The sequence below is a fragment of the Coregonus lavaretus genome, assembly GCF_964263955.1.
Source record: "Coregonus lavaretus genome assembly, chromosome: 8".
Taxonomy (NCBI): domain Eukaryota; kingdom Metazoa; phylum Chordata; class Actinopteri; order Salmoniformes; family Salmonidae; genus Coregonus; species Coregonus lavaretus.
This window is the reverse complement of record NC_139995.1, coordinates 25851677-25869081: the sequence shown is the minus strand read 5'-3', so window position 1 is coordinate 25869081 and position 17405 is coordinate 25851677. Positions and strand designations below refer to the sequence as shown.

At 43.2% G+C, this 17405-nt stretch overlaps 1 protein-coding gene across 1 annotated transcript in view; it reads left to right on the top strand.

Moving 5' to 3' along the window:
* Positions 1–314: 314 nt before the first annotated feature.
* The window catches only part of LOC311134204 (chromodomain-helicase-DNA-binding protein 5-like), a gene marked incomplete at both ends in the record, with an annotated part of 29643 nt that continues 12552 nt past the window's right edge, over positions 315–17405 (top strand). The window contains 10 exons of the mRNA XM_084167814.1: positions 315–364; positions 585–679; positions 8462–8613; positions 14997–15242; positions 15360–15478; positions 15931–16178; positions 16285–16376; positions 16618–16744; positions 16891–17057; positions 17169–17387. Of these exons, the coding sequence (XP_084023940.1) occupies positions 315–364; positions 585–679; positions 8462–8613; positions 14997–15242; positions 15360–15478; positions 15931–16178; positions 16285–16376; positions 16618–16744; positions 16891–17057; positions 17169–17387 (1515 nt within the window). The remainder of the gene's footprint in view (positions 365–584; positions 680–8461; positions 8614–14996; positions 15243–15359; positions 15479–15930; positions 16179–16284; positions 16377–16617; positions 16745–16890; positions 17058–17168; positions 17388–17405) is intronic.

The window sequence follows — 17405 nt, the reverse complement described above, 5'->3', positions numbered from 1 at the left end:
CCAACATTTAATTAAAATACGTAATATTGGCGGTTATTCAAACCAAGTTTGACTTAGATTGTTTTACTACTGGATACATTACACTGCATCAAAAGCATTTGAGACGAAATGCGAAGTGGGGGCTCACTAGGGGATTGAGTGAAGTTTTTTCCCCATATCCTGGAGTAACCTCCATTTCTAGAGTTGCTTCGGAAAACGGGCAAAGAGACGGGCGGGAAGAGCTGCACACAGTGACATTGCTACTTGCAGCACTGCTCACGACTAGTAAAAGTGGTAACTAGGGGAGCATGACTTAACTAGTTGTGGTGAAAATTATGGGATGGATTGTCATGGCAACAGACCAGACGTCACAATCTGGGCATGTGTGTTCCAGTTTTGTCTCTTTCTTATTTTCAGACTGGAGGACTTGGATAGAGAAGAGTGGAAAAGGAAATACATGTTTTCCAACAAAAACAGGGAAACCATCATTCTTGAAAATATACAGATATACATTTTATTTACACAAGACCCATATAATTCTTTTCGGAGAGGCAATAAGAGGTGAACAGTGGCGTTTTGAGGGTTAACTTTCAGTTAATTCTCAGGCAAGAGGATTTTTGGTATGCGATAAAGATGCCTGGGTCGTTAAGCAATGAAGACGAGGGACAAGAGGACATGGATTTTGAAGACGAAATACCAGGTGAGCGAGTGAAGTAAAGGGGGGGGAGTTTCTGCCAGTCAGATTTTTTGCGCTGCTACGCCTAGTTGAATGCGGGGAAAAGGCTTGTCGTACTATACGTTCTAGGAGAAAAGAGGGGTGGGGTGCAGTAAGCGTTTCAATTTTTCCACGACCCGTTGTTTTCCTCAGGGGCACAGGTCTGCACTTGTCGTTACTGTGTCATCCTCAAATATGATATAGACGAATGAAAAGCCGCCATCAGTGGTACTGAAATGAGCCGGTCCGAGAAAAGGGGACAGCCTAAAAATCCGTGCATTCTCGTGAAAAAAATATTAAAAGCTCAGATGTTGGGCCACCCGAACTCCATTTTACTTTGACTACGATCAGCATATATACTACATTTTTAAAATTAGAATTTGGCACATGCACACCATTTTATTCGGGCTGATTCGAGGGTGCGCCGTTTTATTTTGCTGTTAGGCAACAATATATTTTTTGTGTTTCAGTGTTAGGTCAGGAGTTGCACCTCACATGCCGTGACAACTGAATAAAAGGTCTCCATTATTACTAAATGAATGTCCATAAACTGTCCAACTCTCCCTGGTGATGCAGCATCATCAAAATTGAGCAGCTGTGTCCCAATTGTTTTGAAGCTCTTGTCCAATTGAGTCGGCAGTGGCCACAAATGTGCTGGGCTGTGACTGAAACCACGTGTACCAGGAAAACACTGGTTAGGGCAACTGTCCTGTTGATAAGTCAAGTGTAATCAAACTGATTGTGGCCCCTGAGCCTGGTTCATAAATCTCTCCATCCATGACTGTCAACCAGCCCAATGGGTTTATACTCACAACACATCCATCATACTATTTAATTGCACATACCATTTTCCACAATCGTGATTGCTACTGCACATTTTAGCAGACACCCAGCAATTTACAGTAGTGAGTGCACGCAGTTTTGTACTTTTTCGTACTGGGCCCCCGTGGGAATTGAACCCACAACCCTGGTGTTGCAAGCTCCATGCTCAACCAACTGAGCCACATGTTTTAGTCTTTCACAGAAGATGACTGTGAAACAAAACTAATAGGCCTACACATTTTAATACACTCAAGACCACTTGAACCCTCCAAAGTTAGAATGGTGAGAGCTTGGTGGATGAGATCTGTAAACCCATCAACTCATGTGGTCATCTGCAAAAGGACATGTCTCTTATTTACACTGCTAGTTAAAGAGGGTGTCTCTCTGTGGCCCCTGAGCCTGGTTCATAAATCTCTCCATCCATGGCTGTCAACCCGGTCATACATCTCTGGGGAGCCAGAGGCTGAGCCAGTGTTTGACCAGGGGTGAGGTGATGAAGTGCCTAGGTCAGGAGCCTGCATTCTATACTACCATGTCAGTTCAGTAAATAGAATCATACATTAATAGTTTTCTCCTCCAGCTAGCGCCAGGCCCCAGATGATTTACTCCTGGATTAGCAGCCAGGGCAGACCAATATGCCCTCCTGCGCTCATAGCATTTGCATTAGCCTATTAGTGTATCAGTTTATCATGGTGCAATAATGACATTGCGTTATGCCCACCTTTGTAATGTATTGTTGTGTATGTTTAGTATTTTGCTTGAATTTCATGCGGTTTGCTTGTAAGAGTTTTTTGCACTGTCGATAGTTGGGGGTTTGCATTTGGCCAGACATTAATACCACAATTCCTGTGTCTGAGCTTCTTTCTGATAGTAGCTTATGGAATCAAAACATGTACATTATTATGTCACATTTAAAATAGTTCCCAACAACATTTTTGACATTGGAGCATACAGAAAAGGTTAATGTATATAGTCATGGGTGTTATGGAGCAAACCGACTCACAAAATACCTTAAGATTATTTATATTGGTACAATTTATTAAAGAACTGGCAGCTTTAGTAAGAGGGGAGTGCTCTGTGATTTCAGCATGTGAAGTCTGACAGCTACAACCAGAGGGATAAAGCAATCACTGATGCATATCCCCAAAAACCAACGATTAGTGGTTAAAAAGGGAGGGTAAATGCATACAAATAGCAATGGAATGTGTTAATAAAGAAATATTGCTCCTGTTATGTTCCAGTTGATTCTTCATACATTTTATATTTATTTTCCCCGAGTGTATTGATCAGTTCTGTTCAATAATAGTGCATTTAGCATCTTAATCATGCATGTGCATGATGCTTTGATGAGAATGTTGTTCATATAGAACCAGCCAGGCTTGACAGCAGTCTAATGAACTTCAGGATTGGCAAGGGCCCTCCACAAGCCATGGAGGGAGAGCTGAGGACCCACAGTACAGTAGCAACCACTGTTCGCTGTCACAGCCATACAATCCACCACTCACCGTTTCAAACTCATTGTTGTCCTTCCCATTGTCCTGTTCTTGGTCCTGTCAGTAGCACTGTCACTGTGTCTCAGTTTTACCTTTTGCTACTGCCTATAACCTTTGTCTTTGTCTTGTTTTCTTTTGAAATTGTTTCGTCATTCAACGAAATTGAAAGATTAGCATGGGCTTTTGTGTGCCTACAAAAGTCATCCCTGATTGGTGGGGGCTATTTTTGGAGACTCCACTGTGAAAGCTGACACCATTTTTGTCCATTTGTGCATGCGTGTGTGATGTTTACCCAAGTAAATGTGTGTTTTATGTGTTTACTCTGTCAAACTTGTCACCACTGCATTTTTTTTCAACTGCACATGTATGTTCTAATTACATTGTCATAATAATATACTGCGATCTCATAATATTTATGGTGCATGAGCAAGAATAGCAAACTACAAAGGAGCTGTAATGTTACATCAGCTGCCAGATTATACCCTGCCACCACCAGGCTCCTGCTGACTTTCCCTGAAATGACCCACAGTACATCTAACTCACTCACACACCATCACTCTGTACTCTTAGATCTAGACTGCCCTGCCACCATTTATTATCACTAACTTCCAAGACCCAGGAACAGGAAAGTGAGCTTACAGTCAATGACTACTACTCTGATTCTATCATGAAGTCATACAGTCCGCAATTCAGAATAATACATTATAACGGCAAATCCGCTACTAGAAAGACCAGGCTTTGGAGTAAATGCGTGTGAGGGCGCCTTTGTGTGTCCCAAGACATGAGTAGAATGAGCTATAAACACCCTCTCAATGTGGGGAGAAGCCTGAAGTCACTCCACATTGGCGGTCAGGGCACCATTAACTGGGTATTTCCATAAGGAGCCTGTCAGAGAGAGTGGCCTAATGCGTGTTCCTGTAAACGCTGGACTTCTCAGGAATGAGAGGGTCATGAATTTCCCCTCTAATGGAGCGGTCCGGTGGCCAAGCCCTTGCAAGAAGGTCAGAGCGGTGCTGCCTGCCCACCGTCCATGCTTCAACGTGGGCACAGTGTGCCAAGTGAGGCTGCAGCCTAGTTCAAACAAGAAGTCTGGTTCAAACCGGGCCTGGTGCCAGTTGTCCTGTGCCACATGCCACAGTGATCCCCTCATCACCCAGTTACGAAGCAGCCACCTCTGGAAGACATCACAGAGCATTAGAACAATAGCTGCCAGAACGCCACAGGCTTCTCTCTGGGATCACACACTCAGATGTGGTGCCTTACTTACATTTCTACATGTGAAAACATAATGTGTTTATCTCAATTGCATTGATGGTAGTGGCCATTTCTGGTCAACTTGGTGGTAAATAATGGCGGGTGTTACATATCAGCATGGAGGAGAATTAGATAATTGTCTTGAGATGGAAACAGCAGATTTTCTCTCTCAACCTTCCTGTAGGTCTTAAATAAACAACTGCATTTCTTCTCATCTCAGCCAATTTTATCATCAGTGCATTTGAAAGAGCTGTAACATTAGCTGAGTTGTCGTAATGATGACATGCCTGGCAGGCTGCAAACATATACAGTCAGGTCCAAAATGATTGGCACCATTGATAAAGATGAGCAAAAAATACTGTATAAAATAAATAATACAAATACTGAGCTATGCTCCAGCAAATTGGAAGATTATATTATTTGATATAGTAATACAATTGCTCAGAGAAAGAGATTTTATTTAACACGTAATATTAGTTTTTCTCAAAAAGATAGGGGTCAGAATTATTGGCACCCCTGTTTTCAATACCTTTCAATACCTCACCTTGCGAGGATAACAGCACTGAGCTTTTTTCAAAAACATTTTATGAGATTGGAGAACACATTGGGAGGGATTTTAGACCATTCCTCCATACAGAATCTTTCCAGATTCTTGATATCCTTTGTTTGCGATTATGGCCTGCTCTCTTCAATTCAAACCACAGGTTTTCAATGGGTTTCAAGTCCGGAGACTGAGATGGCCATTACATGTTGATTTTGTGGTCAATTAACAATTTCTTTGTGGATTCTGATGTGTGCTTGGGGTTATTGTCTTGCTGGAAGATCTACTTGCGGCCAGGTTTTGGGATAAAATGTCCTGTTTACTGGTTAAAGTTCATGTCGTTGACCTTAACAAGGGCCCCAGGACCAGTGAAAGCAAAATAGCCCCATAACATTTAAGATCCACCACCATATTTTACAGTAGGTATGGGGTTCTTTTCTGCATATGCATCCTTATTTCGACGCCACTCAACACTGGTGTGCATGGCCAAAGAGCTCTATTTACATACATTTTTTTGAGCATACAATATAGCTCAGTATTTGTATTATTTATTTTATAGTCTTTTTTGCTCATCTTTATCAAGGGTGACAATAATTTTGGATCTGACTCAGACATGAAGGAGCTCCCAGTGTGACTGTAGACATGTTGGCCTAATAACTATAGAGCTTGAGTCACGACCCACTGGACACACACTGGTTGAATCAACATTGTTTCCACGTCATTTCAATGAAAATGACATTGAACCAACATGGAATAGACGTTGAATTGACACATATGTGCCCAGTGGGTAGCTACCATGATGAATGTTTATGAGAGAGACTCATACTAAATCAAATCAAATTTTATTTGCCACATGCGCCGAATACAACTGGTGTAGACTTTACCGTGAAACGCTTGCTTACGAGCCCTTCCCAACGATGCAGAGTTTAAAAAGAATAAGTAGATATGTAAATGAAGGCAGGGTAAAGTGACTAGGCCTCAAGATAGATAATAATAAGAGTAAAATAAAGAACAGAGTAGCAGCAGCAAGTAATGAGGGTAAAAGTGTGTGAGTGTGCGTGTGTGTGTAATGTGTATGTATGTGTGGTTGTGTTGTGTCGGTATGCGTGTGTTTGTTATGTGTGTGTGTGTATGTAGTGTATGTGAATGTGTGTGGGTTTTGTGTGGGAGTGTCAATGTAGTGTGTGTGGACTGTATACAGTGCTTTCGGAAAATATTCAGACCCCTTGACTTTTTCCACATTTTGTTACGTTACAGCCTTATTCTTAAATTGATTAAATTGTTTCTTCCCCTTATCAATCTATACACAATTCCCCATAATGAAAAAGCAAAAACAGGTTTTTAGAAATTTTAGCAAATGTAATAAGAAATATAAATGGAAATATCACATTTACATAAGTATTCAGACCCTTTATTCAGTACTTTGTTGAAGCACCTTTGGCAGCGATTACAGCCTTGAGTCTTCTTGGGTATAACACTACAAACTTGGCACACCTGTATTTGGGGAGTTTCTCCCGTTCTTCTCTGCAGATCCTCTCTAGCTCTGTCAGGTTGGAAGGGGAGTGTCGCTGCACAGCTATTTTCAGGTCTCTCCAGAGATGTTCGAACAGGTTCAAGTCCGGGCTCTGGTTGGGCCACTCAAGGACATTCAGAGACTTGTCCCAAAGCCACTCCTGCGTGGTCTTGGCTGTGTGCTTAGGGTCGTTGTCCTGTTGGAAGCTGAACCTTCGCCCCAGCCTGAGGTCCTGAGCGCTCTGGAGCAGGTTTTCATCTAGGATCTCTCTGTACTTTGCTCCGTTCATCTTTCCCTCGATCCTGACTAGTCTGCCAGTCCCTGCCGCTGAAAAACATCCCCACAGCATGATGCTGCCACCACCATGCTTCACTGTAGGGATGGTGGCAGGTTTCCTCCAGACATGACGCATTCAGGCCAAAGAGTTCAATCTTGGTTTCATCAAACCAGAGAATCTTATTTCTCATAGTCTGAGAGTCTTTAGGTGCCTTTTGGCACTCCAAGTGGGCTGTGCCTTTTACTGAGAAGTCGCTTCCATCTGGCCACTCTACCGTAAAGGCCTGATTGGTGGAGTGCTGCAGAGATGGTTGTCCTTCTGGAAGGTTCTCCCATCTCCACAGAGGAACTCTGGAGCTCTGTCAGAGTGACCATCGGGTTCTTGGTCACCTCCCTGACCAAGGCCTTTCTCCCCTGATTGCTCTGTTTGGCCGGGTGGCCAGCTCTAGGAAGAGTCTTGGTGGTTCCAAACTTCCTCCATTTAAGAATGATGGCCACTCTGTTCTTGGGGACCTTCAATGCTGCAGCAATGTTTTGGTACCCTTCCCCAGATCTGTGCCTCGACACAATCCTGTCTCAGAGCTCTACGGACAATTCCTTCGACCTCATGGCTTGGTTTTTGCACTGACATGCACTGTCAACTGTGGGAACTTTCCAAATCATGTCCAACCAATTGAATTTACAACAGGTGGACTCCAATCAAGTTGTAGAAACATCTCATGGATGATCAATGGAAACAGGATGCACCTGAACTCAATTTCGAGTCTCATAGCAAAGGGCCTGAATACTTATGTAAATAAGGTATTTATTTATTGTATTTCTTCATAAATATGCAAAAAGAATTAAAACCTGTTTTCGCTTTGTCATTATGGGGTATTGTGTGTAGATTGATGAGGATTTTTATTTATTTAATCCATTTGAGAAAAAGTCTGTAATGTAACAAAACGTCGACAAAAGTCAAGGGGTCTGAATACTTTCCGAATGCACTGTATATTGTCTAGTGAGTGTGCGTAGGGTCAGAGCAAGATAGAGTCATTCATTGACTATTTAGCAGTCTGGCTATTTAGCAGTCTGGCTATTTAGCAGTCTGGCTATTTAGCAGTCTTATGGCTTGGGGGTAGAAGCTGTCTCGGAGCCTATTGGTCTGAGAGCCGATGCTCCGGTACCATTTGCCGGACACACGTTGGAAGATGCATCCAGCTTAGCCAGTGGTGAATGGGAATCTATAGATAATTCTATGGGTCTCTCATTGATAATGAACCTGGGAAGCATCTAGTGTCTGTGTGGCCCCTCCTGACTAGCCTGGCTAAATGGAGGATAAGTGGATTGCAAGCCAAGGTTTGTGCTTAGGAGACGGGGAACCCCTTCTCCCTACTCAGTGTCCCTCTGGGAGTGGTAGGCTGCAGGTCTTGTCTAGTGTTGGCTGGCTGATTGACTCTGATACATGTGCTGCATATTTCATGCCCTCCAGTCTGTGTGTTTGTGTGTGAGGAGGCACCGTGGGAGTGTCTCTTTATAGTGATGTACTGTCTACTGTCTGAGGCAGTCTCCCTGGCCCTGCTGTCTCTTACTCCTCTGTGACCCACTGTGGCAGCATTGAAGTCTGGAGCGCCGTTATACACTGTTGTCAGCATGCTTTAATGTATACAACAACATTGGGACAATACAATTGACAGAGGACTAGCACCCCACTAGGTTAAGGTTCGAGTCTTGCCTGGCTGACAGGACATAAGGTAAAAGGGGGAGAATGGTAAAGTGATGACTAACAGAATCCCTATGAAATCTGTATGTGTTACAATAAGAGTGAAAGTTGTGTGTACTTGTATCATGTGGTTCTGAAGGCCATGTTTGTGTTTGTGTGTGTCTAGATGAGGATGAGGAGGGTCAACGTAACACTGCCCCGCTCACACCTCTGGACAGCTTCTTCAGTGACAACGTCGCCCTCAAACAACAGAAGAAGAAGAAACCCCAAAAGATGAAGGAGGGCAAGATGCCCAAAGTCAAGAAGAGGAAAAAGGAGGTAAACTCTATCATATTACAATCATGTCATGCACAATAACACAAAACCTCTAACAAGCTACAGTAGATGTTGTGCCATGTACTGTAGTAGTCCCTTGAGCAGCCATTTATATTGGCTGGGATTGAACTATGATTTCTTTACTGGTGTAAAATATTTGGTTTCTTGGACTATTCTCTAATTTCAAGGAGAAGCAGTAGAGTGTCTTTGGCTTAGGGGCACTTGGCACCAGTGCCAACGTGAGTGCCAGTGTAAGCTGTGGGCTTTGAGTGCCAGTGTAGACTGTGGATCAGGAGGAGCGCCTGTGCCCGTGGCAGTCAACATGGGCGGTAGGTCAGGAGTGCTAGAGCGTGTGCCAGTAGGTTCCAGCAACAGCATTGTGACAGAGCTGTTCTGACAGCTGAACTCTCCCAGGCATTAGTTCCTGGCATTCAGACAACAGGCTTTAAACAGCAGCACTGAGCTGAGGCTCTCCACAGACCACACCACCATCATATATCAAAATAGACAACAAACTACTCCTGCATTTTATTTGTTTCCACAACTGCTCCTTAGGTTCTTGGCTAATTGAGGTTAACCACAAATGTGCCTTGAAAGACATCATAGTGAAGTCAGGGGAAAATGTTTGGTGTAACACAGTGACAGTGAGCCAGAGGAAAGTGTTTGGTGTAACACACCCCTCTGCCATTTGAGGGCATTGCCCTTAATACAGTTTGTGTTGGCTTTGCGGTGCCTATTTCACATCTGTGTATCCCCTGCCTGGGTTCGCGGTTGATCAGTGTTCTGAACTGTGGCGGTGACAGAGCAGGGATGTCCCTGTCCAGGGCTGCCAGCGGCACTGTGAGCAGTGTCTGGTGGCCAGCCTGTCACCGGCCCTTTGGCTGGCCACGATAAACACTGAACACTGGACCACGCCGTGCTAATGAGGGGTCTCCCTCTCTCTTTCCTCTCTCTCACACACTCTCTCTTTCTCTCCACACCACTCTCTTTCCATGCTCATTTCACAAGCTCTGCTAGACAGTACACTGTATGTGTTCATCAGGCAGAACTCCCTGTTAAGGGAAACCACTACTAGCTGTTATTCACTTACAATCTCTCCCCAAAGTCTAGTGTCAGACACGGATCAATGGAGGTTACAACCCTGGCAGTGGGTCTCTTTCTCCTAGGTCAGTCTCAGAGCTGAGAAAGCCAGCAGTGCTCAGACTCCCTCTAGCAGGCCGAAGCACACCACAGGAGAGCTGTTAGGACTGATGACTGGCTAGATCAGTTTTAAGGAGAGAAATCCCTTTAGGGGGACTGTGTGTGTTGATAGTCAGCAGTGTCGTCCCCCCCGTTGCACTATACAATTGAACGGCTTTGGGTGTTTATGGTATCGGTAGGATGTGAAGTTTGCGTATTCAATCAGACATTCATTTCTGAAATAATGGCTGCACATTGTAAAATTAGTATGTACTAATTTAATTTAGTACTGAAAGTAGATGTTGAACAGAAATGAAGTTGATACCAAAGGGAAGGCATTATATATAGGAATAAACAATTTGATTATGCTTTAGGACTTTCTTTATTTTTCATGATCTCCCAGGAGAGTCCTCCTCTTTCTTTCCATGCTGGTCTTATGTATCCTGTGATGTGTTTGTGTAACATTGAACCCTGTGCAGTGTGCAGTCAGTGGTTGGGTTAAGACACTTTTCTGCAGTTACTCTCTCTCTCTCTCTAGATTAACAGTGGTTCTGCTTCCCTGCTTCAACTACTTCCACCACCCCCCACCCTTTTTCATTTGGACCTCCCTCCAAACTCATTCTCTCTCCTTCTCCGTATGAATAAATGAGATTTGTCTAGACGGGCGCTGGAACACAGGCTCTGCAACCACAGGCCTCTGCATAACAAGCTCGTTATGCAAACGTGTCTGATTGGATGGCACTGTTTCATTGGCTGCTGCTGCTATAGAGTGAGGGTGAGAGAGAGGAAGAGAGAGAGAGGGAGCGAGAGAGAGACCTCCAGACTCTGCACGGGTTGGTCGCCATGGCAACACAGACGGGCTGGCGGTGGGGTTGGCGGGCGCTGCGGCAACGTGAGCCTTTCCTCTGCGCCACAGAGCGAGACGCCTGTGAGTCTCTCCATGGATCCACACAGGCCTACTGTGCAACAGGCAACAAGCTGCAGACAGCACGTTCATACACACACACATACACACAAACACTCATGCATACAACCCAATGCCAGTGCTCACTCATACACTTTATCAAAAACGTTCAACTGCGTAGCCTTCCAGATGTTGCCATAGCAAGGCCATGGAGACAATAGAAGGAGACAATACCTGCCCTTGTGGCTGGGAGGGCGAGATGTGATTGGCTGGGCTGCTCACGGTGTATGTTGCTGTGTTGTTGCAGTTCTCTGTGTAAGTAGCATGTTTAGAGGTGAACGAGCCTCTGATCATGCCTTCTATGGAGCTCTCAACAAGCTGGATGCTAGATATTAACTCAATTGATGAAATGTGACCGACCACCTCGATTCGGTCTTATGTATCAACATTTGAAATGGTGTTTCTTACATTGGATAAAAGTAGAGACTCAGCTACAAAATGGTATAACATACACTGCAGTTGAGGAACAATGGGAAAGTAATTCTGCTTTGAAAGTTGATAAACTTGTAACCCCACTTTTGAGAAAATGGCCCTTGAATGTTTTGGTACACCTACTGGAGAGCTCTTCTTTTTCAGCATCGTTCACACTCTCTTAAGCCTTAGCCCCACCCATCTCTTCAAGGATTTACAAATGAGGACATTTGCTAAACATACTAAGTAAGGTAGTGTAGTAAACAACCAAAGATTTCAAGACTACAGTGGAAAGTAGTAGCCTAAAATAAGGAAAAACTCCAGGTAAAAATACAATTGATCTAGTTCTTGGCCTATATCCTAATCTAACTTTGGTGCAGGTCATGTTGTTCTTCACTTTACCATCTCTGGTAAACACACACTATATCAAATAAAATCTAAGTTTATTTGTCACATGCACAGGATACAGAAGGTGTAAACGGTACTGTGAAATGGTTACTTGCATATTTGCATAGTAGCAATATCAAAAATAGAAAGTGTCCAGATAAAAACATATACGTTTGTATAATTATTAGATGATGCTTACCCAGACACACTTGTGTAAATTGATAGGTCATGTGAACGAAATGCTATAACTACCCCCCAGCCACATCTAGCTAAGTGGATGGGTCACTATTGTCTAGACATGTACGCTTGTTCATGAAATACAATAGATGGCCATAATCTCCCCCAGACACACCTGGCTAACTTGATGGATCATGTAGTCATCTGGCGAAGTGGAGTCTTTTGTTTTGACATGTAGCTAGCTAGCTAAACAATGAACCATAATCCCAACCCATACAGTACAAACAGATTGTCATGGCTAGCCACCATGCATGAGATGCTGTTGTATGAATCTGCAGGTAGCTAAAGCTGACCAACTAGATTCAATGTTAGCTACTGTAGCTAGCAAAATTAGGCTATAAATAGCAATGCAAATAGCTTTCTGAGATATAAATAATATTACTACAGAGATCATACATGTAACGTTAGCTAGCGAGCCAGCAAGCGAACGTTCGCTAGCTAGCTAACAGCACGCTTTAACCAGGGTTGGGTAGGTTGCTTTCTAAATGTAATCCGTTACAGTTACTAGTTACCTGTCCACAATTGTAATCAGTAACGTAACTTTTGGATTACCCAAACTCAGTAATGTAATCTGATTACATTCAGTTACTTTTAGATTACTTTCCCCGTAAGAGGCATTAGAAGAAGACACAAATGTATGTTACCAATTGAACGACATCTATTGCAGGATAAATCAATGTTAAAGTTTACATAGCTGGCCATATATGGAGGTTAAATTTTACTTTATAGGTTGGTTATGTAGGCTTCTTCTAACCCATTGCTTTCTACTACATATAATAATACACTTAAATTATATCTTTACATTAAAAACCAAAGTCTATCAGAATTCCAGTCATTTCAATAAATGTTATACCCCTTGATCTTCAAGAATAGGATTTGGATATATGGAAGTATAGATTAGCCAAATTGTTTTACCTGAGCATAACCCCAAAACTAAAGATTTATTAGCTAGCCGTACTCTGTTGTCATAGAGAACTGATTGGGCTCATTGATTCGAGTTGAAAAATAAATGCTGCGCTCATGGAGTGCTATGCTTTGAGCACTACTGAAAAGTGCTATTTACATGTGAAAAATTAATGCTATGTGCTGCATTTTCTATAGGCCTATTGTTTACATTTTTGTTGGTGACACTTTGATATCTTGATAATATGTAGCTATTTAAAGGGCAAATCCACAAATGAAACAATAACAAAACGGACGCCCCGCCTCTGTTGGGATGGGCCTGGAGAAATGTAACCATTCTCAGATTAATAGACAGAGCTATGGATGCAAGGACTGGCCATCCATGATATCAAAATTATTGTTTAAACCATGTTATGAGGCTATACAGTGTTTGTTTACATTTACAATGTTTACAAACATTGGAGAAAAACAAGTTTATATTTGGGGTTCTCATGAGGCATTTAAAAATTATATTCTTCAAGAATCAATGGATATATATATATATATATATATAATTTATAAGTCAAAAAATGGATATAGCAACTACAGATTGCCCCTTTAAGTCTATCAAAAGTGTGCTAGTCCATTAGGCCTATGGATTTTTTTTTTTGTCAGCATGAATTAGATTGAGCAATAAAAGCCCCACTTTTATTCCATAGGCTGGGATCCGCACTATGCAGCTGTTGCAATAGCGCATTTTTCATTGGCTGTCCACTGGTTTCAAAAACAATGATTGATAAGCAGCTTAAACTTCTTGAATTCAACCATTATTGGGTTCAAATACACATTTTGATTTGTGAACAGCCATCCACAACAACCACAATCCGTAAGTCGCAAATAGCTAAATAAGAGAGCAGCAGTGTGATTCACATCAATGCGCTATGTAGATATCAATAGTAAGTGATATCTGTATCGCCGTAGACTACACAACTGCTGTCATCCTTACCTCCAAGCGTTTATTCAAGTTGGATAATCTTTGGATGCCGACAGCAGTCGCACCATTGGAAGACATAGCTTGGACTGTAGCCTACAAAAGCCTATTCCTGCTCTTTTCCCGCGATCCATCAAACTCATTTGGTGTGTCATCATAGTGGTCTCTGACTTGTGGTCAGACTCGCTCAGGTGGAACAAACTTAAACTTGCGCCTTTTTTCGATGCTGATTTGAATGTGTTTGAGAACATAGAGAAGTGTCAAAGATTTTCTTTTCGCAAGCATCCTTTCTGAATTTAAAAGTAATCCTCAAAGTAATCATGTAGTTTTTTAAAAGTATCTGTAATCTAATTACAATATTTTTGCTGGTAACGTAACATTACTATATTTTTGTAGTCCCTGGCTTTAACTTGCAATGAAAACGACTTTCTGACAAAATTAGAAACGCATAATATCAGAAAGTGTAGCTAGACTCTTACCCGTATACATGGATGAACGCTTCACGGCAGACTGGAACCACTTTAACTAAGTAAGACGTCCAGCTGTGTCGTTTCCATTTTGTTTGTAGCTACAGCTTGTTTGGCCCATTGTGTCAAGTCACTCTGGTTCACACTGACGCTGTGCAGAAAGTAGTCCATCACAACTTTTTCCCACTGATCTTTGTCAATAGCGCCTGCTAAATTCAGGGCAGCAATGTTGTTGAGAGCAGTAGCAACACTTTTGCAGTTCTCCATGGCTAACGTTATATCTTTCAAAAAAGCCGCGGTAGCAAGGATTATCTACACATACTGAGCAGCTCATGTTATAGACAGATGTGTGCTTCATGGCAGACCAATTCGAACTCATCTCTCGGCATGTCCAGCCTATCCATTATCTCAGCCAATCATGGCTAGTGGGAAGGTTCCTGTCTTTTTCCGTGGCTAAATTAACTAGGCTCGTAATTTAACCATTTTATTCGTATTTACAGATGGCATATAAGTGTGTTATTAAGGCACATGAAAGTTCACATGTTCCAGAAGGCATTTCTGCCCCAAAAAACACATTTAGATAAAATATTAAATGATTACGTTCAAATGCCTCTCCTGTGAGTAGTGATGTGCGACATACGCCTAGCTTCCTGAAACAGGTCACAAATGGTCATCATTATCCAGATGGTATGGGGGACTATCTTTCCTCTTGAAGTACAGACTGTATGTTAGTGATATTTTCTGACTCATTGTCTGTGCATCAAATGTCTCCTGAATGATTGACAGACAGAGGGGGTGAGATTGTAAGTGAAAGTAATGAGAGTGTTGAGATGATAAACAATGTTGTATCTGTGTGTGTGTGTGTCAGGGAGGAGGAGGTGGAGGAGTAGGAGGTGGTGGCAGTGACTTGAAGGATCAGGCCTCAGAGCGGGAGGATGACCGTCCACTGCAGGGTCCAGAGATTGGCTCAGAGAGCGAGAGCAGCACCTATGCCCTAACCACAAAGAAGAAGAAGAAACCTAAGGAGAAGAAAGAGAAGAAACCCAAACGGAAAAAGAGAGAAGAGGAGGAGGATGACGAAGATGATGATGACGAAGATGATGAAAATAGTAAGGTACAGTAAGAGTGCCTCTGTTAAAACATCTCTGTCTAGTTTGATCTGTATTTGTATTGTTTGGAGCCTTTGTGGAGTCATAGACTGAACTCTTACTTCAGTGTTGTTGTGCCCCAGGAGCCCAAGTCGTCCAGCCAGCTGATGCAGGAGTGGGGTCTGGAGGATGTGCAGTATGGCTTCACAGAGGAGGACTATACAACCCTCACCAACTACAAGGCCTTCAGCCAGTTCCTCAGGTACTGTACATGTAGGATCATCATTTACTGCTTGTCTTGTCTATGGATGGCTGTCATGGCTGTGTTGTTTAGTTGTTGCTTGAATCTATCCAAATAAAAACTGTATAGAGATACTGGAGCAGTGTGGTGAACACTGGACCGTTTGTTAGAGAGAGAGAGCGAGAGAGATAGATGTTGTGGCTGTGTGTGACAGCCTGGAGGCTCAGAGACTGAATGCATTGGTCCAGTATCTCAGAGAGACCAATGTGCCGAACACCAAGACATTGGCTGACAAATCACAAACAAGGTACGCACAGAACACAGAGGGGATGTCACACAGATGGGTCACCACTAGTTCTGGTGAATAAAGATACAGGTCACTCTAGTGCAGATTGTTACAGTATATAATTAACTTAGAAAATAACAAGATGGTAAGACTACAGTGTTTTTTCTCTTTCCCTGACTTTTCTCAGGCCACTTATTGCCAAGAAGAACCCTAAGATCCCCATGTCAAAGATGATGACAGTGTTAGGGGCCAAGTGGCGAGAGTTCAGCGCTAACAACCCCTTCAAAGGCACCTCTGCAACTGCTGTGGCTGCCGCGGTGGCTGCTGCCGTGGAAACGGTCACCGTGGCCTCGCCCATCTCTGTCAAAGAGATCACCACCCTATCAAGCTCTCAGCCTGGGCCAATCAGAAAAGCCAAAACCAAAGAGGGAAAGGGTAAGGGCTGTCAGTCAATAATTCTGTATATCAATATGTATAGAAATTTAGTAATAAAGTACCCTCTATACCTCTCTGGTCTGTGCCTGATCTTGTTGTCCTATAGGGCCTGGGGTTCGACGGAAAACAAAGACTGTAAAGGAGGTGAAGAAGAAAAGTAAAGGGAAGAAGACCAAATCAAAGAAGAAAGCATCCTCGGTAAGGTTTGGAGCGGCACAGGTCTCCTTTCTTACCTTCAGTCACATTACCATGACTTGAAAGGATACAGTAGATAGTTGTTCCCACACTCTAGTATGGATGAGGTATGTGCTTATTGTCTTAGTTGTACAGATCCCTAAATACTCATTTTATGGTTTTATGGCCAAACTTGTGTGTGAATGTTATTGTCTCTCATTGCTGATTGACTGTGAGGTTGTGAATGACTCGTGTCTGTTGGCAGAGTGAGGAGGACTTTGCGCTGGAGGAGTCGGACTTTGATGATGTCAGCATCCACAGTGCCTCTGTGCGCTCTGATACCTCGGGGAATTCCAAGAAGAAAGCCCGGAAGGGTCGAAAAAAAAGGAAAAGTATGCTATGTCCGTTATCTACACTAACCAGTTCCACTAGTTTATACTGTATATCCTCCTACCTTTCCATAACCCTCATAACCTAATGACTGTTACTGCTGTGTGTGTGACTTGACTTTTATCTGTGTTTCCTGTCTTGTGTCCAGGAGAGGATGGGGATGGCTATGAGACAGACCACCAGGACTACTGTGAGGTGTGCCAGCAGGGAGGGGAGATCATCCTGTGTGACACCTGTCCCAAAGCCTACCACCTGGTGTGTCTGGACCCCGAGCTGGAGAAAGCTCCCGAGGGCAAGTGGAGCTGCCCCCACTGTGTGAGTAGTACACCTTAACCTGGACTATCACTAAACACAACAGAAGTACATCACTATCACATTATTAAAAAATAAAAATACATTATCACTGTCCCTCATCTGTGCATTCAGGAGAAAGAGGGCATCCAGTGGGAGGCCAAAGATGATGACGATGAGGAGGAGGAGGTTGCGGTTGAGGAAGAGGACGACCACCTGGAGTTCTGTAGAGTGTGTAAAGACGGAGGGGAGCTGCTGTGCTGTGACACCTGCCCCTCCTCCTACCATATCCACTGCCTCAACCCTCCACTGCCTGAGATACCCAATGGGGAGTGGCTGTGCCCACGCTGCATGGTGAATGACAAGTTCTCC